The sequence below is a fragment of the Xyrauchen texanus genome, chromosome 5, assembly GCF_025860055.1.
Source record: "Xyrauchen texanus isolate HMW12.3.18 chromosome 5, RBS_HiC_50CHRs, whole genome shotgun sequence".
Taxonomy (NCBI): domain Eukaryota; kingdom Metazoa; phylum Chordata; class Actinopteri; order Cypriniformes; family Catostomidae; genus Xyrauchen; species Xyrauchen texanus.
In genome coordinates, this window is record NC_068280.1 from 49,410,672 (window position 1) to 49,437,036 (window position 26,365).

The 26,365-nt window shown below is 36.4% G+C and overlaps 1 protein-coding gene across 1 annotated transcript; it reads right to left on the bottom strand.

Annotated features, from left to right (window-relative positions):
• Positions 1-1,019: 1,019 nt before the first annotated feature.
• slitrk6 (SLIT and NTRK-like family, member 6) lies at positions 1,020-19,077 on the bottom strand. Its single transcript, XM_052127088.1, has 2 exons — positions 18,632-19,077; positions 1,020-5,564 (listed from the first exon to the last, which is right to left on the bottom strand). Exon 2 carries the CDS (start codon positions 5,546-5,548, stop codon positions 3,062-3,064), a length of 2,487 nt encoding a protein of 828 aa, XP_051983048.1. The 5' UTR covers positions 5,549-5,564; positions 18,632-19,077; the 3' UTR covers positions 1,020-3,061.
• Between the last annotated feature and the right edge of the window lie 7,288 nt (positions 19,078-26,365).

Here is a 26,365-nt window from a genome sequence, read left to right on the forward strand (position 1 = left end):
GGTTGAGCACTTAATTGTGAGAGAGTTTGCAAACAATGGAAAATATTTAAAACAATTAAAATGACGAATGCAATTTGAAAGCTAATTATTCATCCAATCATTATATTTTTACTCCATTATTGTTAGGTTTAGGTTTGGGGTAAAGTTTATAAAATAGCCTATACAGCTCTCTTCGTTTCTGGTGCCCCTTTGTGGACATTTCATCTGGAAAATGGAGCTCACATGAGCCCATATGCCAAACAACACTTACCACTTTGGTCACTTGGTGCAGTGTTTTGAATTCTGGTAAGCACAGACCAATTTTAGCTAAAGAAAAGTAAACCTGCTGTTTCTGATTTCACAGTGAGATCAGTCTGAGGGAGGGCAGGCCATTTGAAAGGATTCTTCAATCCTGTTTAAGTAGCAATTGAATGCTGCGTTAATTGCAGACTCAAAAACGTTCTTATGAAAAACAAGGCTCTGACAGATTTGTAGTTGGCAATGGCAAGCTGTCAAGTTCACAGACTCAGTGGTGACGTGAGTGATTAATTTCTTGGAGTGTTTGGATACCACACCAAGCAGCTCTATTTAAAGAGTCTTGAAGGATAGATGGTAGTTAAGTTCACAAACCAGATTAGTTATAATGTATATACACTGTACAGTACATATGTGAATGTCAATTGGTTCTTCTTCAGGAACCAGATTTTACTGTGGACCTCAAGTATTGATCAACGAAGTACCAAATGCAACCTGTTTAGTCTATTTAATTTAATCTTGCATAGTTGTTCACAGTTTTCAAAGGATGAGGGCATGCCACTCAATACATTGACATCAAGCTAATTTGGCCAGAATCTACAAAGTGACAGATGAATTTGTGCCAAAATACCATAGATTTAATTGGACTCACAGCCTTGGATATGAAGAACAAAAGATGTGGGTAAGTATTTTCTCCCTTTTAAAAGTCGATACGCCTATTTATTTTCCCAACTATGCATGATCATATGGTTATTTGCATGTTACTATTTGCATTTAACATTTTTCCCTGCTATCTGTGAAAACAGACCCTTCAGTTGACAACTACTGTTTTAGATTAATGGCTCGTGATATAGTATCTAAATGTCCCAATTTCAGTTTAATGGATTTGCTATAAACAGCACCTTGACTAATATTTGTAGATACTGATTCTTCTACTTTCCCCATTGTTGTTGTCAATTATGTTGTTTGTCCTTATTTATGATACTTATTCACATGTGTGCTATTTTGTTGAGTAACTGGCCATACTATTGCAATACAGTCAATTTATTTGTTTATTTACAGCTTAATTGGTACCACATTAGAGGCACACAAACATAGAAATGTTAAATTATGTACAAATATACAGAATAAATAACTCTCATCTACACTGGTACAAAATAAAGCTATGGTGCTCTTCCATACAATAACACATTTCAAGGCTTAACACAATAACGTGTGTGCATATTTTCTCTATACATTTTTTTTCTTTATCTTTCTCTAGCCGGATAATGAAGATAAAACACCCCGCACAACCGTCATGCTGAAATAAAATAGTTGGATATGATTTGTGTATTCAAAAGGATCTTTAATCAACATTATTATACAAACCAGAAGCTACACTACTTGGGAATGCTAGAGAAAAATAGCATGGACGGTGCGGCCCCACAGCGTGTGATTGTCATCAACAACCTTTAAATCGTATTTTAAGTAGTGCAATTCTTTTATATTTTCTCCAAGGATGCCCAACAGAGTTTTTGTCTATATCAGAAGCGGTGGAGCTAATGAGCAAGAGGGTTAGTATGATATAATTTGTGGACAAGCTCTCCAGGCATATTGAGAATTTGAGTTGAGATGCCAATTTCAGCCACAGTAAATGGGTTCCCTCCATGAAGTCTGACCTCAGGGTCGAAACATTATTCATTTGATATTTTTATTTATAAATATACAGTCTTTTAGATACCACTTAGATATTTAATATTTAATGAACAAAAGCCAGCCTGCTGTCATTGAAATATATGATTGTGGCGACTTTTTTACAAAATTACTTAACTCCTTACATGTTTTGCGGCAGTTTTGTGGTGAAATGTCTGCTCATTGGCGCTAAAAGCAAGTCCAACCTTCCTACCCTTTAACCTAAACCTAACCAATAATGTCAAAGTGAGAAAACATCAGATGAAAAACACAATTGCTTAAGCAACCACTTCCATGACATTTTTGACTCACGTGTCGACTTGCATGCTCTTCAAGAATCGTAATCAGGACCTTTGCATTGCAGGTGCACACTCTTTTAGTTGAGCTACTGTGCAAATTGGTCAAGCAATAAAATGTTGTTGGTAATGTAATGCAAACGTTAAACTGTACCGCCTTACAAGTCATCTGAAAAGTAAGTGTTTAGGTACTAAAAGTCATTGTTGTTGTAGCACCTCTAGTGTTCATTTCACCAGGAAACTGCCGCGATACGTAAAATGAGTCGTGAAAAAGAATTTAGCAACAACGCATGTATAATAGCATGTTTCTATGAGACTAGGTAGACAAAAAACTGTGCTGGGCATATTTAAATCAAAACATAACACATCAGGGAATGTTTTAACTAGCCATAAATGTTTCAGTCTGACAGAAAAAAGAAAGGAATATGCATTTTTCCATTGCTACAGGTAAGAGGAGCTTTAAAGATCTGTCACATAGACAATAAAGACACCAACAGAAATGTGTGAATTTATGATAGTCATCACTACCATGTAGTAATCAAAAAGATAATGCATTAACTACATTGCACAACAAATGTCCTGGTATTATGAACATGATTACACCAAATCACTGCCAAATATCTGCATTTGTTAAACTGTATCAAATATCTGCAATGTCCCAGTGAATGGTTACTCCAAAAGTCCAAGAAACAACTGGAATTAGACATTGTGTCCACCTCAAATGATTGCATCATAAGACTTTCCTCTGCTCTGATGTTGTGATATTATTTTTTTTCAGGCTAAATCAGAAATCATAATGAACAGTCAAGGCACTTGGAATATTGTGTCAATTCAAATGATATTGTTATAGCATACTTATCTCAGTTGAAAGTCGTTTGATGCTCTAAGACTTCTAAATAGTCTGGTTCGGCTTGCAAGTTGGCTTTGAGTTCAAAGTACTCGTTCTTAGTCTGTTCCACCATGACTTTTCGTGGCCTTGTGTAAACTAGAGTCTCCATTAGTTTCAGCTCCTTGTGATGGTTGGGGACTTGCATGTCCACACCTGGCTGAAGATGCGAGATGTTTTTCCTGAGATAGTCGGTGAGGCTAAGCTGTTGAAGCTCCCCTTCCCTTTCTAAGATATTCTTGTACAAGGAACTTGCATCTCCAAGGCTCACAAACTCAGCAGGGTAGTCAGTAACAGCCCTGAACTTGACGTTGGGTCCTGTGAGGAGAGATTCATTTTCTTTGTTAAGGATGCTGTGGCAAATGTACTTCGGTTTCTCTGTGTCATACTCCTCCAGCTCGTATTCTTTGTGCTGAGAGCAGTAACTAGGGTTCCTGCAGACCTGAACTATGGGGCTACGTGATGGTTCATCATACATGCCTGTTCCTTGCCTCTCTGTTACATGGTGGGTTGTCTTATGGCCATACATGCTGTAATGAAGATGTATAGGACTGCTCTCACGAGGTTGTTCCTCAACCTGCTTCTTCTTGGCCTGTCTTCGTCGACGGTGTAGCACAAACACAACAATCCCAGCAGAACAGAAGATAACGATTAGTAAGAGAATGAGAAGGCAGAGAATGAGCACCGAAAGTGGCACGGCGTCTGTCAAAGATCGAAAGAAACTACTGGTGCCATCATCTGGTGCTGGTGTAAAAGGAAGACCATTCTCGGTTTCTCCCGGAAGGGACTTATAGGTGACCAAACCAGGACAGAGAACATCATGCTTTATGTGTCTAACCTCAGCACTATGCAGCTTACTAGGAGTGTGGCATAAGATGGTCCCCACCACAGTGTCTTTACTAAGATTCTCCACCCACTGTTTGAGGCTCACCAAGTCACAGCTACAGTCCCAAGGATTGTCCTCAAGATAGATTTTCTCCAAAAATTTGAGCTGGTCCAATACGTTGCTCACCGGTAGGTGCATAAAGACATTTTTACGTAAGTTCAACTTCACCAGGGGTACATTCCGGAATATTTGTGCTGGGAGTGTGTTGAGTAGATTGTTGTTCAGGAACAAAAGCTTCAGATTTGTTAAAGGGTTGAACGATCCCGCTTCAATCTCTTTAATGACGTTATACTCCAAATACAAGTATTCCAGGTTATGAAGGCCAAGAAACATTGTTGCAGAGATTTTCTCAATCTGGTTTCCATTCAGGAACAGCTTTCTCAGATTGCTCAAGCTCAGAAAGGTCTCATTGTCGATGTAGTCTATTTGGTTGTTTGCCAAATTTAGCAATTCCAAACTGTCGTATGTCACAAAGTCATATTTAAAAAGCCTTTGTATCATATTCCCTGTTAAAACAAGCTTTGCAGGGCTTTGTTCCAGAATCCCCAGATCAGATATCCTTTGAATGCCTCGGTCCTCACAGTGCATTAAAAAACCTGCACTTGGGTGAGTGTGACAAGAACACATTGACACGCAAAATGTCCCGAGGCCATTCACAGGTGTGGGGAGCTTTGCGTCATCTTTGGCATTTGGTATCTGAACAACCTTGGTGGACGGGGTGACAACCATGTCTAGGGACTTAGAGGGCTCTTCAAGATTAATATCAGCATGGGAGGGGCAAAGTACATCTCTTTTCACCTTGGCCAAGGTGGTGCCCCTAAGATGATGGGGACTACTACAAACCACCTCGCCAATGGATGACTGTGCTCGCATGTTCTCAATCCAGACCTTCAAATGCAAGATTTCACAATCACACACCCAGTCATTGTCCTCCAATAGAAGCTCCATAATCCGGCCAATGTGCTCCAGGAAACCAACATAGGGTAATGTTTTTAGCTTGTTCCCACGCAGATCCAAATGTGTCAGAGGCATGAAGCGGAAAATGTTGCTCGGAAGGAACTCAATGGAGTTGTCGTTGAGGATCAGTACTTTAAGACGCAACAGCTTACTGAAGGCCCCAGGCTCCACGACCCGAATGAAGTTTGTATCGGCCTGAAGGTATTCTAAATTTACCAAGCCATGAAATGTGTCCTCCTTCAACATAACCAGGAAATTGCTGTTGATGTGAAGCTTTTTTAGGGATCCCAAAGCACTGAACACCCCAGGTTCTAGTTCCTGTATGCTGTTGGCACCTAGATGTAAAGTGACAGCATTCTTGAAAGCATCCATATCCTCTTCTTGTAATTCCACTAGGTCATTCTTGTATAGATTTAGATGGAAAGGTATATCTGGTGGTACTTGCACATCAGAGATTTTGCTTATGTTTCTCCCCTCGCAGTTTATGTACAAGAGTCCATCTCTATCTTCACAGGTGCACAAAGATTTGCAAGATCCATCATATGATACCTTAGGCTCGGTGTCTCCAAAACTAGCACCAGCAAAGAAGAAGCAAATGAAAATGATACTGGCCAGCATTGTTGCTTGTGTGTACCTAAAAAGACAGCATAGGGAGAAAAAGAAAGGTTATTTCTGAGTGCAATTAGCAAAAAAACAGAAAAATGCGACCAAAAGGATTCCTAAAATAACCCAGAGAAAAAAAAAATAAAACAAACCAAAAAAAAACACTGAATTATGGGAATGATTGCAAAAAGCACAGTGCTGAATCTAATGAGAACAAAGACTCTAAAATTTGCAAAACCCAAAATAGTGAGCTCGTTCTTTTATTAATCTTTTATCTTTTCAAATATTTTATAAATCTACCAACCTTTTTTTAATTCTTTAATCTGAGTAAATACAAATATTAGCAATTTACTGCTATGAAAAGCTGGCTGCTTTTAAAAACTGCTGTTCAAAACTTGTTTATTGTAATTTTCAAGCAGTGAGTGGTATACATTTAAACTTTGTGATTACCATTGGAGTAGTTCTAATGGAAAGACAGCTACATATAATTTAATTGCATTATTGATGATGATAGTGATTTTATCACATTAAATACTTATGGAAATAATGATGTCTCTGCAATTACCGGGATAATTACATTGAAATCAACATTAGAAAATCTCTAATCTCTGTCAAACATACTTTATGCCTTATAATTTATAGATAAAGCAATCGAGCAGATGTTTTTCCCTCAAAGGCAAAGGATTGGATGCATGCATACATTTTAAACTGACAGTGAAAATTGAATGATGCAAAATGATATGACTCAATAAGCAAAGCCCTGCGGTAGATCAACTGTGAGACTTGTCTTTGCATAATTAGACATGCTTTCCTGGTCTATCTACTGTACCTGGAACATCTGGATCTGCCTTAACATACCCTATACGTCTCTCATTATGCAAACAACAACAACCTTCACATCGAGAAATGTGCTTCAGCCTTAATCTGTAATTGAGTGAAGACAAAGTGCATTGTGGGTATGGTCTGCATGTTTTAAAGTAAACATCACAAGAGATTCCTTGAATATATTGGTTATTTATCCTAAACAGCAATCCGCAAATACTTTTCTCCAGAGAAAAAGATGCTGATACTTTCACATGCATCACAACTAGAGTTTCAGAAAAAGATCTCAACAATGTCTCAAATTGTGCCAAGATACCAACGTCTGTAATTAAATGTAAGAGATGATGATGATCTTAAATGATGATGATGCTGATGATGAGATATGATCATCAGATTCCTCTAAAAGACCAAATTATCCGAGTTATGCTATCCACATTCATTTCAATGACTAAATTTAAGAGACATATGAAGTTGATAATTAAATCAAACTCTATAAAATCTCCTGAGCTATGAAAGAGCAACCTCAGAACAATAACAGTAAACAGAAACATCCTCCCACTATTCTCCTTTATAATGTCATTTAAACTCAACATTATACAGTTCCACTAAACTAACTGAAACATAAAACACCCTTGAGCCACTCAAGAAACTGTGAAGACTGAAAGCCTTCCCAATTGTATTGACATGAAATCAAACAGTGTGATGTCCAGCGTGGCACATGACACCTCCAGGCTGTGTACAGTGACAGCTCTGCGCAAACACAGCGTGCGAAGACGACATCGATGCTTTTTATTGTCTCTCTTGGGATGCAGGTATAACAGCAGAGGGGGAGGGGAATGGGGGATAATAAAATTAGATTAAAAGAATACAAAAACGGCATATAAAATGAGCGCTTCATGTCATGTTAGATGACAGAACAAAAAGGGGAAAAAAAGGCTCCCTATTTTTAGCAACCAGTGTGGGACTGACAGTGAGCAGAGAATTTGTGGTCCATTAGGGGCCAGTGAAGCCTACATATTGCGTTCTCATGCATTTAAGCAGGGTCTAATATCTATCTACTTTACTATCTTTATTTTAGTCTCAGCCTCTCAGACGATACGCCCACAGTCCGTGCTTTGACAGTCTGATCTACAGGTATATTGCACACAAGACTAGAAAAAAAAAAAAAAAACGTTTTTGATTTAATAAGCACTAATCTGGTTTACTGCAACTTAAGAGAGTAAAAGCACAAATGCTTTTTTTATCAGTCTGCCTGGAAACAAAGTTTTTTCAAGGTACCGGTATGATACAATGAGAGCTTTTAAGGATGAAATCATCTCTGGATTTGCCCAAATTTGACAAGTCAATGACATTGTGCTCATTTAAGTTAGTCAAAAATATGTTAAAATGCAATTCACACAAAACAATTACTTGAATACAGCTCTACTATGATGAGCATGCTTTCAATTCTGAGTTCAATAGCAGTAAAAATGAATAAAAAATAAATAAAACAATTTTAAATGGTGTAAAAAAAACATACAAAACTGAAACTTTTAAATAAATAAGTAGTTTGGATGGATATATATATATATATATATATATATATATATATATATATATATATATCATTACTTAAAAAATAAAGAGAGAGAGAGAGAGAGAGAGAGAGAGAGAGAGAGAGAGAGAGAAGCCCTTTTGACCCTCATGGCGAGTGTTAATTTTTTCAAATATAAAAAAAAATTATGAAAACTATTATATATATATATATATTATTATATATATATATTTTTTTTTCTTAAAAAACTTAATGACTTATACTATTAAGTTCTGCATGTTTGATACCTTTTACATGATGGTTATACCATTTATTTATTTGGTATAACCAAACAAGGGTGATTAAATGGCAACATAATTTTCATATTTGGGTGAACTCTCACTTTAAGCAGCAATATGGCCCAGATCAAAGATCACTATGCGAAACTGCTATATACACACATGTGCACATATAAATAACTCAACCCTTTAATGTTCTTCACTCATATCTCCCTTGATGCTATACGCCCACTCTATGCCTGTCTTTACTGCCTTGAAGGAGAATGTGAACAACTGTCCTGATGCAGCAGGTTTCCCCTCATCATTTTCTCTCTCAGTAGCCCAAAGGACAACCCCTATATAATCTTTCAGTTATCTCAAGAAAGCAGAAAGCTTTCTGAAATTAAACAGAGTGTTTTGCTCAAGACCCCCGCTCCTCTAGAGTTTCAGAAGGAATCTTAACGATATCTAAAACTGATTCACCAAGATAGCAAATTCTGTCATCAAAAGCGATTTGAATATGAACACAAAACGTTATCATCAAATGAGTCCAAAGCCAAATGATCTTCATGTTCATTTGGGAAAGATTATGCATTCCAAATACAATTGTTGACATATATTAAATACACTCACTGAACACTTTATTAGGAACACTATAAAGTGCCTTAGATGCCTTTTATGGCATTGTTGAGATTTCCATTTGTACTCCATCTCCTTGAAGTTGAAGAGAAACAACTGAGATCTTAAAGAGATTTGACATTTCTTTCCTCTTGGTTTAAGCAGGGGACAAATTACGAAGACTCCTGGATGCAAAGATTGAAGATGACTACAAGCCCGTTATTGAACTGATAAAACGTCTGTCCACCACACACCATGTACAAATATGCATATGCAAATTTGCCAATTCCACTTGCCATTATGTACGCTAGACAGAAAGCAATGGCTCCCAAAAGAGGAATCAATCATCACGCCAGCATGAACATTTCATGACATGCCACATTATTATATGTGCCGTGCAACATTCAAATAAATTAAAAATAATCCTGAACAGAGTCAAATAACCAGCAGACTAGGATATTTGGTATGACTAGAGTGGACTTGTTTGTGGCTGAGAGCATCTTCCATATCCGTAACAGAGCAATTATATTGTGTGCTTCTTGCTTCCACAATCTTATTCTGGCATCACAATTTATCGCCTCTGTTTTGAGGCAATACATTGTTTTTTGGTTGTTGTTTTTTTTTTTTTTTTTGTAAGGCCCCATATGCACGCTTTACACTGCAATGCTGCACTCCAATTGCTTGGAAAAATCTCTACACCCAGTTGCCAAGGAGAAAGAATCTGAAGAGAGCTACAAGACAGAGTTTGCAAACTGTAAACTGGGATATTTCACCCAAAAATGACAATATGCTCAAACTCATGCTGCTCCAAACCCATATGACTTTCTTTCTTCTGTTAAACACAAAAGGAGATGTTAGGGAGAATGTTAACCTCAGTCATCATTCACTTTCTTTGCATCCTGACAGTCCCCTAATGCTGTATTCTGCCAGCCTGATCTAATGAAATAAGTGTGGCGACATTTTTCCATGACCAATGCATTGCAAGTGTAAAGCTCTGTTAGTTGCACTACGATGCATTTTAATCGCGCTCGCACAAGCTTATAGTTAGTAAATGTAGCTGGTTATATAATGCAAATGTTCAAATGTGGCGCATACAATCCATGCACTGAAGTGAAACTGCTTAGATGTCATAAGATAGCATTGTGTGAGGACTAGTGAAATAAGTATGTTTTTACGAACTGGTAATCTGCCGAAAGAAAAAAGTAATTGTTGTTTTAGCAACTTTAATATTCATTTGACCACAAAAACTGCCGTGATACGTACACAAGTACAAATTTAGGTATACAGTAGTAACGTGTTTCTATGAGACCAGGTAACATTCTGCCTAATGTTTCCTTTTGGTTTCCACGGAAGATAGAAAGTCATACAGGGTAAGAGGGTAATATGGCTGACCTAACCCTAAAGTATTGTAGTGTCCGCTGTATTTATATATATATATATATATATATATATATATATATATATATATATATATATATATATATATTTAGAAGTCATTTGCATATTAGTAGAAACTCATCATGCTCATAACAGCTTGCACGGTACAACGCTAAGGGAAATTATATTTGATCTAGCCCCTGGAGAACTATTGTTTGTAGACAGCGGGTATTGTCTTGGTCGAGTTGGTTGCAAGAATGTCCACTCTTTCAGACACCATTCTTAGGATTGGCCATTCATTATTTATGCTCTCAGTAATGAAACACCACCAAACAAGGCTGGCAATTGAAGCAATGCAATCAATGCCTGTGGTCCTGTCACATACAAGTCAATCAACTGCTAAACAACAACCGCAAAGTCATCCCTTAATTTGCATAATACACTTATGATATGCTATATTTAAAGGACAGGCCCACCTTTAATTGCCCCAATCTTTCACAAGTATTGTTTAAACTTTCATGTATTCTGCGGAATTGATGTCAACCCAATTTAGTCCTTGAGCTATCAACATAACAAATGTCACTTTTTTCTTTTTTTATACATGTGTAAAGTAAGGGTTGCAACCTCATTCCAGGTAGAATAATTTAGATGTAATAAGCTTCCATTACACAAATATGTTGAAAATCAGGACATGCAGTCCTTGAACCATTTAATATCCACACCCAAGTTCTAATTTTATTTTCTGATGCTCTTTGTTTTTAATAGGTAACTGTTACCTTTGAATCTAAACAAAGCAAACATCTGATCCTGGGATGACAGACTTTACTCAATGCACCAAATACCATGACTCTTTTCTAAAATGTAATGAGCAGCCTTGCGGCGTAATGCCTATGTAGGTGGCTGCCATCTCAACACAAATTAAGCTTCACATGTGACCGATCCGGAATGCTCTACTACGAAAGCAACACTATGCTTCATTCAAATCATTGTGCAAAGCGCATGGGTGACTCGACTCACAAATGATATTATTTGCGTTATCATGTTGCTACTGGCCTGTTCAGGCAGAGTCGGAATTATGGTAATTATGAGATTCTGTCATGTTAAAAAGGTGCATGTCTTTGCAGAACTCGTAATTACAAGTTGTACACTCTAAATTGTTTTAAATCTGTTTGATTCAATATGCTCTACTTTATAAGCAAATCCTTGTTTCATACAAATAGTGCTCGTTGTGCAAAGCAAAACTGATTTCATTTGCGTTAACAATAGCAAGTTTAGCATTATCAATGGCGAGTTTAGCATTATCACATTGAAAGCTATCAGCGTGATCCTCAAACAAGCATAAAAATAGTTGGTTTGGTATTGAATAAATTGTAAAAAATATTCATAATAAAAAGTCATCTTGACTCGCCTTTAATGCGAAGAATACGAGCAATTTATTCGCATTGATTATGCTACGTCTCATTCACAACGAAACGGCATGTTTCTTCATCGCCCCCAAAAAAACTAAAAACTCTAGTATCACATACTTCGGAAAACAATGAAGTTAGAAAACTGAACATTTATTTTGCATCTGAAAATGTATTAATGTGGATTGGCCTTGAAATTATTATTTTGGAACTTCCTTTTCTCGCTGTGTCCGCCAAGTTGGATTTATTTCTTCGCAAAGCTTGTCACAATGCATTTTCAGATTATCGCCTTCTGTGAAAAACACATGCAATGCTACCTTATGCAAAAATATTTAACTTAGGCCACGTCCACACTTTTAAGTTTTCATCTGAAATGTGCATATATGGGACAGCGTTTTCCTCCACTGAAAACGTAAACTTTCGCAAAAACTTTTCTAGTAACGCATGCTTAGGAAAACATTGACTTTAGGGCATATCATCCGAATACGTTTTAGTAACAATATGGCCTTAGAAGGCATCGCAATTAGGCTGCCAAAATGTTGGAACTGCGTTCGCATCAGGTGCATCCCTTTAAAATGCTGCCAACAATGGCCATCAAAAACAAGGTTTTGGAACACAGCCAGTGTACCATCGCCGGACATAACACATCAGCACTGTCCTCTGTTATGACATGAATAAATGTATTTGTGATAGCTTCCGTAGTGAATTAGATTTCAGTACCACATGCTTCCTTCCAAATGTTTTGCTAAACAAATGTGCCAAAATGATATCACAGGAATTAGCGGTTAGATCTACCGAATGAAACCAAATATGTTCACAGAGACAAACATCTGCATGTAACAGATGCACCTTTCCCAGCAAATCAACCTCACAACAGGAAGTCGTTCTCACTTTTTTATTGTCTCCATTTGATTTTCCCCTTCACTGTGGTTTATTCAAATAAAAACACAACTAATGCCATTTTAGTGGTGTTTGGCAAGACAAGCATGACTAATACTATTGCTCATACTTAGAGTTAGGAAATTCAATTAAAATTATTAAACTTTTGGTCTTTAACTCAAGCTGTACATTGTGCTACAGACGTTAATCCTGTAGCTTGTTGAGGAACAGCATGCTATTACTTCTCAAAATGACTGCGCCTAGGATTTTCACTTGGTGGACAATAAAACAGGGTGGACAAATCCCATAGGCTTACATTGAAGGAGGGAACCGAGTCATATCTGTGAAACCGTAAGGTCATAGAGACTTTGGGGTAGGCTCTTCTGACTTGGGCCAGTGAGCAAGCATCTAGTAACTACCTAGAACACCTTAGCAACCAGGCCTGGCCCACTTTAAAATGCAAAGTAGGCCATAGAACCCTCCAAGTGGGCCAAACAGCAGGCAGGTTGGGTGTGGTTGTAATGGTGGGCCAAGCTCATGATTGGGTGGGCCGGGCCCACCCAGGCCACCAAGTGGAGCCGGGCCTTCTAGCAACCACATAGCAACACATTTTCTTCAGACAATTATTTGCTTTGTTTCTTTAATAAAGCTAGTTATTCTCAGTTGCACACCCAACTCATGTTTGCCTAATACAGTGTTAGCTTCCATGTGTTCAAGCAAAAGATTTAAACAATACATGGTTAGTTCAGAGTTTATATAATTGCTTTGCTCATTGAAGCAAATTATGTGAAGAAAATGACAGCAGTGGGTCTGAGATAGCACTGACATATCTTAAAAATAGACTTTTATAGTCCTGTGTTTCTAGATGAATCATATGAGCGTTCACATCGTTTAGCTTCATGAATTTAGTCTTGCCCCAAACTCATAAAACGATTGTAGCTGATATAAACTTGAAGGTATTAAAGTGATTGAATCATTTAATAAAAAAATAACTTTCAATAGCTTTTTGACTATTGTTTTACTTTCATTGTAGTTAAAGCTTATGGTCTTTTTTGTAGTAAAGCTATTGTTATTCTCAGACCAGAAACGTACTTTTCAAATGTACGCTAGTAAATGCTTGGTGAAAACGTTGCAGGTGCAGTTGAACACACTTAACATAGCATACTCTACGCAAGTACATGAACACAGCTACACAGGCTTGATTTTGTGCATTGTTGTGTTCCAAAATGTGTCAAACCCGCAATTCATAACACAACACAAGTATGCATTCTCAGTATTGGGTGCGATAGTGGATACTAGTGTGGTCTTATCGTGAGCTTTCTCTTTCAAATCAACTACTGTCATGGCAGATCAACAGTTTAAAGAGAATATTGCTCAGCAAGTTAGTTTGTCAATATATTTATAGCAACTTACCAGAATGATAACACCTCCAGTTTAATGACACAGACGTCTGAGGGAAACTCTATCGCCCACTTGAATACTGAGTTTTATTACTGCCAAAGTAACACAAGAACACTCGTAAAGCATGTTGGCAATGCGTTTGCATCTGTGTACATGTACCTGCATAAAGTATGTTTCTTGCCTTAGCGTAAATTCTTGCGTTACTGTGCCAGAAACAACTGTCAATACTCAAGGTGGTGATTATGGGTTTTATTGATGTAGCTAGCTATAAACATGTTGACTAAACTTAAATTACATGCTAATATGAAGAAGAAGACAGTTTATGCTGAAGCCCATTTTAGCACCCCTTGAGGCAACTCTGATAATGTAACATGTCTTTGTGGTGTGAATTGCGTGACACAAATGACAAAGAAAATCGAGCTAATCTAGAAGTTTTTGTGCTCACATACTTGTGTTAAGGCAAGAAAAATGGCATTTCTATGCCACTAGTGTGGAATTACAAAAAATGTATATTGTTTTCGAATAGTTTTCCTGAATACTCTTCCCATCTGCGATTGGTTGAATAACCAGATAGCCCCACCCCAAACAGAGCAACGTTTTGACAGCGCCACAGTGTTTCGTTTTTGAGGTAATTAATCTGCAAATGGCTTCTTTATACTTTAGATCTTAATGCATATTGAGCTGAGATAGCTTTAAAGTTATTTTCCCATTGAGTTTAATATTGGATTGCTCCTTCACCCAGTGGACATTGACGTGTCTTTCCACAATTTGGCCAGACAGAAGGATTTCAATGTTATTCAGACCAAAATAAATCTGAATCCTCTAATTGCACAATGTGAAACCTAGAAAAAATCATGTGTATTTACAAGGCCAACAATTATCTCACTCCAGGAAAGAAAATCAATTATTTAATTTTCTCGGTGTCGTTTTTATCGACAGACATTATCCAAAAGCACAGCTAAGAGATTGTAATACTACAGATTCATTTCCTCCCCAGCAAAGTTGAACATTCTAGTAATTAGTGGTCACTGCTATTGCTTTTCTTGCTGTTGCTAATACATATTGTTCACCCAAAACATGTAAATCTTTCCACACCATTTGTGCTCCCAATCAGGCTAGCGATTTTTACCTCGTAGACGATAAAATATAAACTATAGACATACTTTGAAGAAGGAACGTGAACCATATTTTGCAACTAAAATATAGACGTTTGGGGTTTGGCTCTTTTGATTTGAAACCACATAAATCTGTACTAAAAACAACTCAGAACACCTTAGCAACCATGTACCAAGATTCTGGCAACCACCCACAACATCCTAGCATTGTGCCAATGATTTTTACCCTGACAAGCACGACACACTTTCTTCCAAAATGTCAAAATATTGTATTGCACTTTATTGGTCCAGAATATGTGACAGTATATAATTGCATCTTTCTTTATGATGGATTTCTTTTTTTCTGTGGAACACAAGAGATGTATGGGTTTGAATAACATGCAGGAAAGTAAATTATGACATTTTGATGTATTTAATTTTTTTTATGGTGAACAGCCTTGTCTCATTTGGCTCATACAGAAAGTTTTGAATGGCAGGAATCCTTTTCACTGGTGTTGTTTGTGTCACAGTGTCAAGCTTAGAGCTCTCAATAAAGGGGGGTTGCCTTGTTGCAGGTTGCCGTCCACTGCATATACCACTGGGGGCTTTCAACATCCAGAGCAAAGAAATGAGAGAATCAGGGATTGAGTGAAAGAGTGTAAACTGGGCTAGGGGGCGAAAGGATGAGCGAATCAGTGATGCTCCATTTTACCCTGCACAAATCACTGGGCAAGTGCAGATGGCCCCCTCATTGTGTCTGTGGCAGTAGGAAATGATGTAGTCGCCCACGGGAGATGCCACAACGCCCACATATAAGAACAGAGGCAAAAGGCCCTTAGTATTGTCACGGGCCTGTGAAGCTAATAACCTCGCCCACTCAATATTGAGTGTCACAGTGTATAGAGTACAGCCTGCAAAGTTAATAAAATTACACTACGGGTGAATCCCACGAAACCTGTCAAGAACATGGCCCACTCAGATTAAAAGAAAAAAAATATTAAGGATTAAATATTAAATGTCAAGTATGCTGTTTGAAACATTAAAAGGGCCAAATAAATAAATGAAATAAATAAAAATAAAAAGTGTACTTCAAAAATGAAAGCCTAATTTTATGACCAATACGTTTTTTTTATTTTTTGTTTGTTTTTTTACATTTTTGCAGTGTTTACAGATTTCCTTCCAATTTATCATTTCTGTAATACAAAAAAATAAAATAATAAAAATTAGTAATTACAATTATAATGAACGTGGATGGGAAAAGAATTGTGTAATTGTCATGCAATAAAAAAATACAAAATAAATACAAAAAATAATAATAATAATATATATATATATATATATATATATATATATATATATATATATATATATATATATATATATATATATATATATATATATATAATTTCACAATTCAATAGTCCTAAAAATATTTGTATTTTAAAATACACCGTTTTATAAATGTTACCCCATCATGTTCTTTTGCCTGTAATAACATTATTTTATAAATGTACAGTACTGTGTAAAAGTCTTAGGCACATAAGATGTTTCACAGAAGCAAATGTCTTAAGATGGTTATTTATATCTTCATCTTTTGTGTGTCAATAAGACATATAAATGTCAGACTCCCAAACATTACTTTTGCAAATAGAAAAGATTGGAATAGAAGAACAGGGAGCCCTGAAACAGATGTCATGTCCCCCACAGAGCCCCCCACTGAACATCGAGTCAGTCTCAGATGATATAAATCGATAGAAGCAATTGAGAATAGATAGAAAAACTGTGGCAAATTCTCCAAGAAGCTTGGAACATCCTATCTGCCAAAAACAAGAAAAACTGTGTCCAGGTATACCTAGAAGAATTGGTGCTGTTTTAAAGGCAAAGGCTTTTTAAAGGACTTTGTATGACATTAAGTGATAAATGAAAACTATTTATGTCATTATTTTTGAAGACATCCTCATTATGCAACATTTTGCACAAGTGCCTAAAACTTTTGCACAGTGCTGGACATCATTAGGCTCTCTGAGAACCCAAACATTGGAAAATAAAAACTTCATTAAAAAATACTGTCAATCAAACTATGCTAATATCTTCATCTGACCCCGTTAAAACCCAATAGACTGACATTATTGAACTCTCTGATAACTCAAAATAGGCATGCACCTTTCAGAAATGTGACTTCTTCAATATAGTTACATTGTTTCTGTTTTGGTCAATTTGACACATTCAATGACACAAATCCGTATAGCTAATTGGCGTGTATTAAAATAGTGTGTAAATACATCAGACATCATTAGCATGCAAAAATTAATTGCATTTATTTATGTTTTGTTTTTTAGTTTTTTGACTTGCCGAAACCCCCAAACTTAATGTTACATTTGACAAGTTAACACGTTAAAAGTGCAATAAACAGCCTTCAATGTAATAGGGGAACAAACTGTCTTTGCAAGTCCCACTTAATAAACAGCAATGCATTTTGACTATTTTAAACAGTATTATATCTATTTTAAAACAGAGCACCGTTATAGTTATAATGTGGACTGTCCACAGATAGGGCATATCAATCTCATCTGTGTTGAGGTTGTGCAGTGCAGATTTTCTCTCTTGAGACATTAAATGAAGGCTTCTTCTTGTCTCCCTGTGTGTGTAGATATGTCTGCTTGAGCGTGTGTGTGTGTGTGTGTGTGTGTGTGTGTGTGTGTGTGTGTGAATGTGACTTTAAAGGTGATCATCTGAAACGCAGACAACAACAGCACATTAACTTTCTACAATGACGATGCCGGAGTTTCACTTACAGGGATTGAATTTGCAGGAAATTAATAAGTAAAATCAACCTTATAAGGTATCCATGGGATCACAAGAGATGGCTGGCAAAGCCTGCTGTACTTCACACAAGTGTGGCTCTGCTTTCAGACTCAACAATAAAGCAGAAGATGCGTTAGATACTTACATGTCCACCCTGTAACAGTTAAAAGGGTAAACGAGTGCATCTTATACCTGACTGTTCATTTTAGGCATTGTGCCAGCATTCATGTATTCATCCATAACTCCATGTTTACACTTCAGGCAATACAGGCATTGGTTTAATAATCTTAATAAGCCATTTCAACCAGATGTAACCCTTCATTTATATTTATTATTATTATTATTATTGTGATATGGATGGGGGGTTGCCTTAAGAGATTCAGGTTCACCCAGTTATATTAAATCCTATTTTTGACTCATGTTGGCACATGAAGCATTTAAAGTTACTTAGAAAACATTATACAGTGTAACCCTTCTCTTTATCATTAAATGTTAATTCTCCACATATTTCATTACTATGCTTAATATATATGATACAAAATGTATCTATTACATTGCACTGTTGTGGCACCAATTTAAGACTCAAAAATATAACTGAAAGTGCAATAGAAACATGTGTTGTCCATATCTAACTGTACATTAAAGGCATTGCGCCAGCGCTCATGTCTGCCTTCATGAAAAAAAGGTGCGTTTTAAGGGTTTCTATATATGATACAAAATCTGTTAACATCTTTATTGGCATTATAAAGATAGTGCACATTCATAATGCACGCATCCAACGTTAAAAAATGCATCCAGAACATATTTTAGAATCTCTTTTTTCCTAGTAAAAATGTGTCCGAATGGAATACAGACACTAAAGCGCATGCAATACTAATGTTATGCCATTATCAAGCCGGTCTTACCCAAAATTACGCAGCGCAGACGTCTCTGTATGAATAGTCCACTTGGCCAAGTTACTTGTGCTTTGTGGATCAAACAAAACCACCCAGTTTCGCCACACAAACAGGACGCCTGGACCTCCTGCACTTATCAAAAGACGTCCTTGGCACGGAAGAACCCAACGCGCAAAAAGAGCGCATGGAAAAAGTCCAGATCCAACTTGCCCTCAGCAGTCCATCGCGCGATCATTTATGCATATGTGCAGTCGTTGGGTTTTGTTAGAGATGTTGCGCCCTTGTCTTCGTTGACCTCAGCTTTCAGTTTATTTTTCCCCCAAACTTAAAGGTAGTCCAGCGATTGAGAATAAAAGTCCGTGATTAACATTCAGCAGCGTTGCGCTATCCGCTTCCTCTCCCTCTGAGTGCGGCTGACCCCCGCGGTGAGGAGACTTCTCCGGCGTCTCGATCTGTCCCTGTACCTCCAGTGAATGAGCGCGTGTATACTGGAGCTGCGCTTCATAGAGCTCCTCCCTCCACACACTCAAAGGGCTTTTCGTGACTACTTATGGAGGAGAGAGAGAGACCAGAATGCATCCTTGAGCACCATGGTTTCGTGTTATTTTTTATTTTTTTACTGTTTTAGCCTTGTCCCAGAGTCAGACTTTAAAGGAGTAGTCCACCCAAAAATGAAAATTCTCTCATCATTTACTCACCCTCATGTCATCCCAGAAGTGTATGACTTCTTATGTCTTCTTCTGCTAGAGCACAAAGAGTTTTAGTATATCTCTGCTCTATAGGTCCGTACAATGCAAGTGAATGGTGACCACAAATTTGAAGCTAACAAAAGCACATAAAGGCAGCCAACAATGAATCCATATGACTCCGGTGGTTTAATCCATGTCTTCTGAAGCGATCCAATCGGTTTTGGCCTTTTTGACTATAAATCTTGGCACGCTTCTTTGGAGATCATGATTTCGAGCTTGAGCTTCCTAACGGCATATTCCCTGCTTTCCAAACGGGATAAACCTGCCTCCGAAGGGCATTTCAAAGGGGTAACAATTGTGGGTGCCATGAGGGACGTTCCAAACCAAAGGGCTCATAAATAGGTGCTTCCAGTGGTGGATTTAGGCATGGGCGACATGGGCAGTCACCCAGGGCGGCATCTTGCAGTAGGGTGGCATGAGGCAGCGGCTTCTTTGGCGTGGATAGATGATGCTGAAGTGCGTACAGAATTATATTTTTTAGCCCTACACCCTTTAAACCTCTGAAGCGCTCACTCTGGAGGGCAAACCCTCTGAAGAGATTAGGGTTTAGGAATGAAACACACCCCAGTGCTCTGCATGCATAAAGCACTAGGAAGTGTAATCAAGCTTGAAATGATGATTGTGCCTTGAAACTGCATTTACAAGATGTATAGTGAAAGAATGAGTTCTATTTTGGTCTGTTTTCACCCAAAACCAATTGGATAGCTTCAGAAGATGTGGATTAAACCGTGGAGTCATATGGATTCATTTTGTGATACCTTTATATGCTTTCTGAACCTTCAAAGTTCTGGTCACCATTCACTTGCATTGTATGGACCTACAGAGCTGAGATAATTTTCAAAAATTATTTGTTTGTGTTCTGCAGAACAAAGAAAGTCATATACATCTAGGTTGGCATGAGGGTGAGGAATTGATGAGATAATTTTCATTTTTGTGAATTATTCCTTTAAATATTAAACTCCAAATGCACATAAAGGCAGCAAAAAGTAACCCACAAGACTCCAGTGGTTTAATCCATGTCTTCTGAAGTTATCCATTCTATATTTTAGGTGCTGTGACTCATCATCATTTCTTTAAGTTGTGTGACCATTTTAATCCCCTTTTAGTTTTCTTGCAGTTAAATAATCATGGGTCATGACAAATTGATTTTTAAAAGTAAATATATTTCATATAATTAGATAATATGAGTAATATCAATCAATAGGTCATAAAAACTCCATGTATAATAATCACGCAAGCATTTTATTTTATTCTTCAGTTTGGGTGAAGTATAGAATACTACTGTCATGCCAACTATGTGCAAATATGTTCAAATGTTCTATTAATAATGTATTTTGTATCTTAATATTCACATTTGCATAAGCATCTCAAAAGGAACATACAAAGGCATACTTGCTATCAAGGTGACTGAAACACTTTATAAACTCTATAGACAATGGCCATCTAAGCTCTCTCATTCGCTCTCTCGCTCACACACTTTCTCATTTCTCTCTTTTTTTAAATAATGACTAACATACCAGCTAGAGTGACAAATCGCGTAAACCTCATCATGAGTCATATAACTGTTAATTCTTGTCTTGAAAGTGTTGTATGTAACTGAACCTACTATTACAGAAATCACATTTTTAGATAATTAAATTTAATTATCAGTTGCAATCTTAATGGTCAATATTAGGTGAATTCATCTCATATACTGCAAGGAAAAAGAGGAACATGGATCATTTTATTTATTTTTCTATTCATCTGGTTTGAGGTAGTTTTGTGCAAACACGCCCCTCAAAGCCCACACCTTTTCTTCTGTATGTACATTACATAAGGCATGTACACCCACATGAGAGTGATAAGGCAAGTCAACTTTCACATATTCTTCCAGGTGCTTACATAAATCAACAGAGCATTTTGACAGTTTCAATCTTTTGATCAATACAGAATAAAATAGATAACTGAAAACAAATGAAGGGATTGAAATGTATGGAAGCCTGTTGGGGTCATTTGACGCAAAAAAATACTAATAATTATAATTTAGGGAGTAATTGGATGAATCTAATGAAAACACATCTAGGTCACATTTCACCCCACAATATAGGCCCTAGTATATGTACTGTAGAATAAATAGAATTTGTGGTGGAAATCTGCCTGTTTGTCATGAAATTAATGCAAAAATAAGTTATTATTATTTCTGTAAAACTTTACAATAGGTTCTAATTGTAAAAATGTGTTATCCTGAACTAACAATTAACTAATATATATATATATATATATATATATATTAATCTTAGCCATTGATGGTAACTACAAAATTGTTCTATTTGTTAACATTAGTTAACATGAACTTACAATGAACAATATTTATTAAGCATTTATTCATCTTAAAATTTGTAACATTCAATATAGTAATAACACTTTTAAATCAAATGTTGTATTTGTTAACATTAGTTAATGCACTATGGATAAACAATAACCATGAACAATTGTATTTTTATTAACTAACTTAAACAAATATTAATTACATGCTGTAAAAATATATTGTTAATTGTTTGTTCATGATACCTAATGTAATAACTAATGTTAACGAATGGAACTTTATTGTAAAGTGTTACAGAGTTGATAAATATATATATATATATATATATATATATATATACTGTATATGTATAAATATATATTCATCAAAACTGCTGACTCTGGTTCAAACATATAGGGCTGAACAGCTGTCAGTCATATTGCTTATGATGTCTAATTATCCAAAGCAGTGATGTCAATACTCCGCCCTATTCTGGATACTGGGCTGGGAGCACCAGCTCATTTTCATTTAAAGACACACACAAAAACAGCTCGTTTTTATTCCCACCCAAAAATTGCCATTTTCAACATGGTATAATCAATTATCTGTAGGGTATTTTGAGCTGAAACTTCACAGACACATTCTGGGGACACCAAAGAATTAAATTACATCTTGTGAAAAGGGCATAATAGGTGCCCTTTAACAGGTAAGCATTGAGCTTCACCTAAAATAAGCTATATGCTTTACCTTGGCTACTGGTAAGGATGGACATTTTGAGTAAATTCAGCATTTGAGTACTCGCATTCACACTCTGTTTCATGTGCAGCCTGGTTTCAAGGCAGTGAGACGCAGCTATGTCCTCATTCTGGCAACCCGCATGAGCTTCGAGTCTGAGCCGACAACTCTCCAATATTTTGAATTTAGACAGCAGTACCCATTTCATACACTTGTTGTCAATCTTACATATAGCACCTTTAATATTAACCAAGATTAATAAGTGCTGTAAAACGATTGTTCATTGTTAGTTCATATTAATTAACTTAGTTAACTAATACTGTATAAACGAATACAAACTTATTGTAAAGCGTTACCCTTATTTATTTCTTTAGGAAATGCAACTCGAACATATTATTGTTTTTGGTTATTTATGCAATGAAATAGTAATGCAAATAGAGGGCTGGTTTTATGCAGCTCGCAATATATTGAAAATGCAGAATGCAATATATATATATATAATGACCCCCAAAGTATTTAGACACTCATTTAGCCACGCCTAAAATCTTAATTGTATTACATTACATTAGATAACAGAATCCCAGACCAAGTGGCATCGCTAGACAAATGATGCTAGAGCTTTTTTGTGCAATGACTTTTAACCAACTGGCCTCAAGTTCATTTTTGTAGATGTATGAATTTCCCTCAAGTTCACACAGCTGTCCTAGCAGAGTAACCACGGTTGGCAACCAGAAAGTGTCCAAAATGATTTTCATTTTTAACAATATTTTAATTTTCATCATTTAAACCCTAACGTCTTTTTGTGGAATATGTTGCTTGAAAACTGTGCTTGTGCTATCCATTATTTAAAATAGTCACCACTTGTTGTGATATGTTGTTGTCTAATGCAATGATATTCAGACACATTGAAGTGTGTCTTAAGTGTCCAACTATGTTTTGGGGCTGCCACTATAAATCTTATTAGCATCAAATAAATGTATTCTATTCATGCAGTACTAAGAAATTCAGGCCAATAATGTATTGTTTGTATCAATATATGTAATTAATTTTCAGAATAAGGCTTCTGCATTCGCCATCTGTTTTAGCTAAATTAAACAGATCTTCTTTAAGTAGCAGCAGTCTTCAGTTCAGAGTCAGCAACTGCTAATGACTGCTGAGTTAAGACATGCTCAGCTTATTGTGATCACCTCTTTCTTGTAGATCCACAATAACTGGAATTTAACTTTTCTGGAACTGATATTTAGAGAGCAGTTTTGAGTTGTTCTATATCAGTGTTTTCCAAACATTTTCACAAAGGAACACACATTTTAAATGCGAGACAAGACAGGGACCCCCAACAAGTGTGACGTATTCATTGAAAAAATTATTTAAAAAAAACAAATCCACACTGATTGTAATGTGAATTCGGCAACAGTTGGTCGAATGTTTTGCTGCTGAAATTGGTTTAACTCAAATTTGAATCACTGCCCCCAGTGGCTGAAGCTGGAATTGTTGTTGAATATATGATCACGTATCAGCTCAAGTTGCTGGGTGAAATGTCCACAGTGTGGTGCCGAAAGTTATTTTTTTTCGTTTTTCAAAGTCAACAGAAATACATATTTGATTAACTCTACACTCTAACCCAAACCCCAACCGTAAACCTAAAGCCCAGCATTTCTTCTATAAGCATTATGCACAGTTATGAACAATTATGAACTTTGTTCACTAGGGATAGTGAAAAATGTAGGTAAGTAGAGAATTATTTCAGCAAAAGAACTCACAATGAGATCAGTCTAAAAAAATATTTCAAGATGCTGGATAAAGCAAGAAAGTTCTGATTCTATATATTGTAAAGATAACAGAATTTTCATTAGTTTGAGCTATTTTTTGTCACCATTCACTTGCATCTATCTATCTATCTGTCTGTCTGTCTGTCTATAGATCTATCTATCTATCTGTCTATCTATCTGTCTGTCTGTCTGTCTATAGATCTATCTATCTATCTATCTATCTGTCTGTCTGTCTGTCTGTAGATCTATCTATCTATCTATCTATCTATCTATCTATCTATCTATCTATCTATCTATCTATCTATCTGTCTGTCTGTCTGTCTGTCTATCTATCTATATGTCTGTCTGTCTGTTTAACTCTGTCTCTCTCTCTCTCTATCTATCTATCTATCTATCTATCTATCTATCTATCTATATATATATGTCTGTCTGTCTATTTATCTCTCTATCTAGCTGTCTGTCTATTTACCTATCTATCTATCTATCTATCTATCTATCTATCTATCTATCTATCTATCTATCTGTCTGTCTGTCTGTCTGTCTGTCTATAGATATATCTATCTGTCTGTCTGTCTGTCTATCTATATGTCTGTCTGTCTGTTTAACTCTGTCTCTCTATCTATCTATCTATAGATATATCTGTCTGTCTGTCTGTCTGTCTATTTATCTCTCTATCTTTCTATCTATAGATATATCTGTCTGTCTGTCTATCTATTCATCTCTCTGTCTGTCTGTCTGTCTCTCTCTATCTATCTGTCTATCTATCTGTCTATCTATAGATATATCTGTCTGTCTGTATATTTATCTCTCTATCTAGCTGTCTGTCTATTTATCTCTCTATCTATAGATATATCTGTCTGTCCGTCTGTTTATCTCTCTATCTATCTATCTCTCTGTCTGGCCGTCTGTCTATCTATCTATTTGTCTGTCTGTCTGTCTCTATCTGTCTGTCTGTCTATCTATCTGTTTATCTCTCTGTCTGTCTCTCTGTATGTCTATCTATCTGTCTGTCTGTCCATCTCTCTGTCTGTCTTTATGTCTATCAATCTGTCTGTCTGTCCATCTCTCTCTGTCTGTCTGTCTGTCTGTCTGTCTGAGATTCCTAGCAATTCAGTTGGTGAAATCCTTTTTCTTAGGGATAACACTACTAACCAGGCCTCAGACCGCACTTGTGTTTTACCCACCCTTTTCTTTGTAGAGTTCTTACATTGATATAACGATCTCTAAAGACACACAAAAGGTACCACAAATAGCCATCTACTAAAGAATTCAGACAGATAGACTAGTTGAATAAACAAACCAAAAGGCATGCATACCTTTAGACTGTTCAGTGAATAAAAGAATGCCTCAGTTACAACACCTAGTGAGGTAGGTAGCATTTTAGGCATCATAGTGAAGTGATCATGACGTGAAGGCTGTTCACAAAAGCAGACAGGCTAATTATACTGCCATCTAAGATACCTTGTTTTAGTTACATTTTAAGGTGGCATGGCAAGCGTCCTACACAGAGAAGGCAATCCTTTAATGCATTGCAACGAGTAACAAAAATAAAACATTTTCACACAGGAAATCAACATGTTGCTACTGAATGTTACGGTAACCTGAAATTATTCATACTGTCAAAGCGGCATGCCCCATCAGACATTTTTACATCAATTCAAAATGTGTTTATCTTTTATTATGGTGCTACATCCGAAATGTGGGCCCTGGTCCTGTGGGAACCAGGAAATAACGGCATTCACATAAACAATGTTTAGCATGATTCAGTGTTTGCATTTCTGATCTAAAATGACATTTTTACTCCACTGATGGTTAGGTTTAGGATTGGGGTTTGGATTAAGCATTAGAGTTAATAAAATATGCATTCTTTTTGACTGCATTTCATCATCAAATACAACTAACTACAGTAATACAGTAGCTCTATTTTAATAACAACAACAACAACATTTCATTTCACAACTGTCACAGCATTATTAATTGCATAAGACTCTCAAATCACATTCTCATATCACTTGGCGGTCTAGAACAAACAGATGCAATAAACTTGAAATACTTGGATGGTATTCAGGGTTGATTCTAACCTGGGGCTTAATATCTAAGATTGTCACGCAATCTTTAACTGTACTCAAGTGGAAATGCATCTTTCCATTTTAAAATTTTTTTTAATGACAAAATACAAAAAAAGAGAAATATAATATACTACTTA

What these genes read in the sequence shown, in the direction of transcription:
- slitrk6 (XM_052127088.1), bottom strand. Translation starts at nt 5,548, where the DNA reads ATGCTGGCCAGTATCATTTTCATTTGCTTCTTCTTTGCTGGTGCTAGT.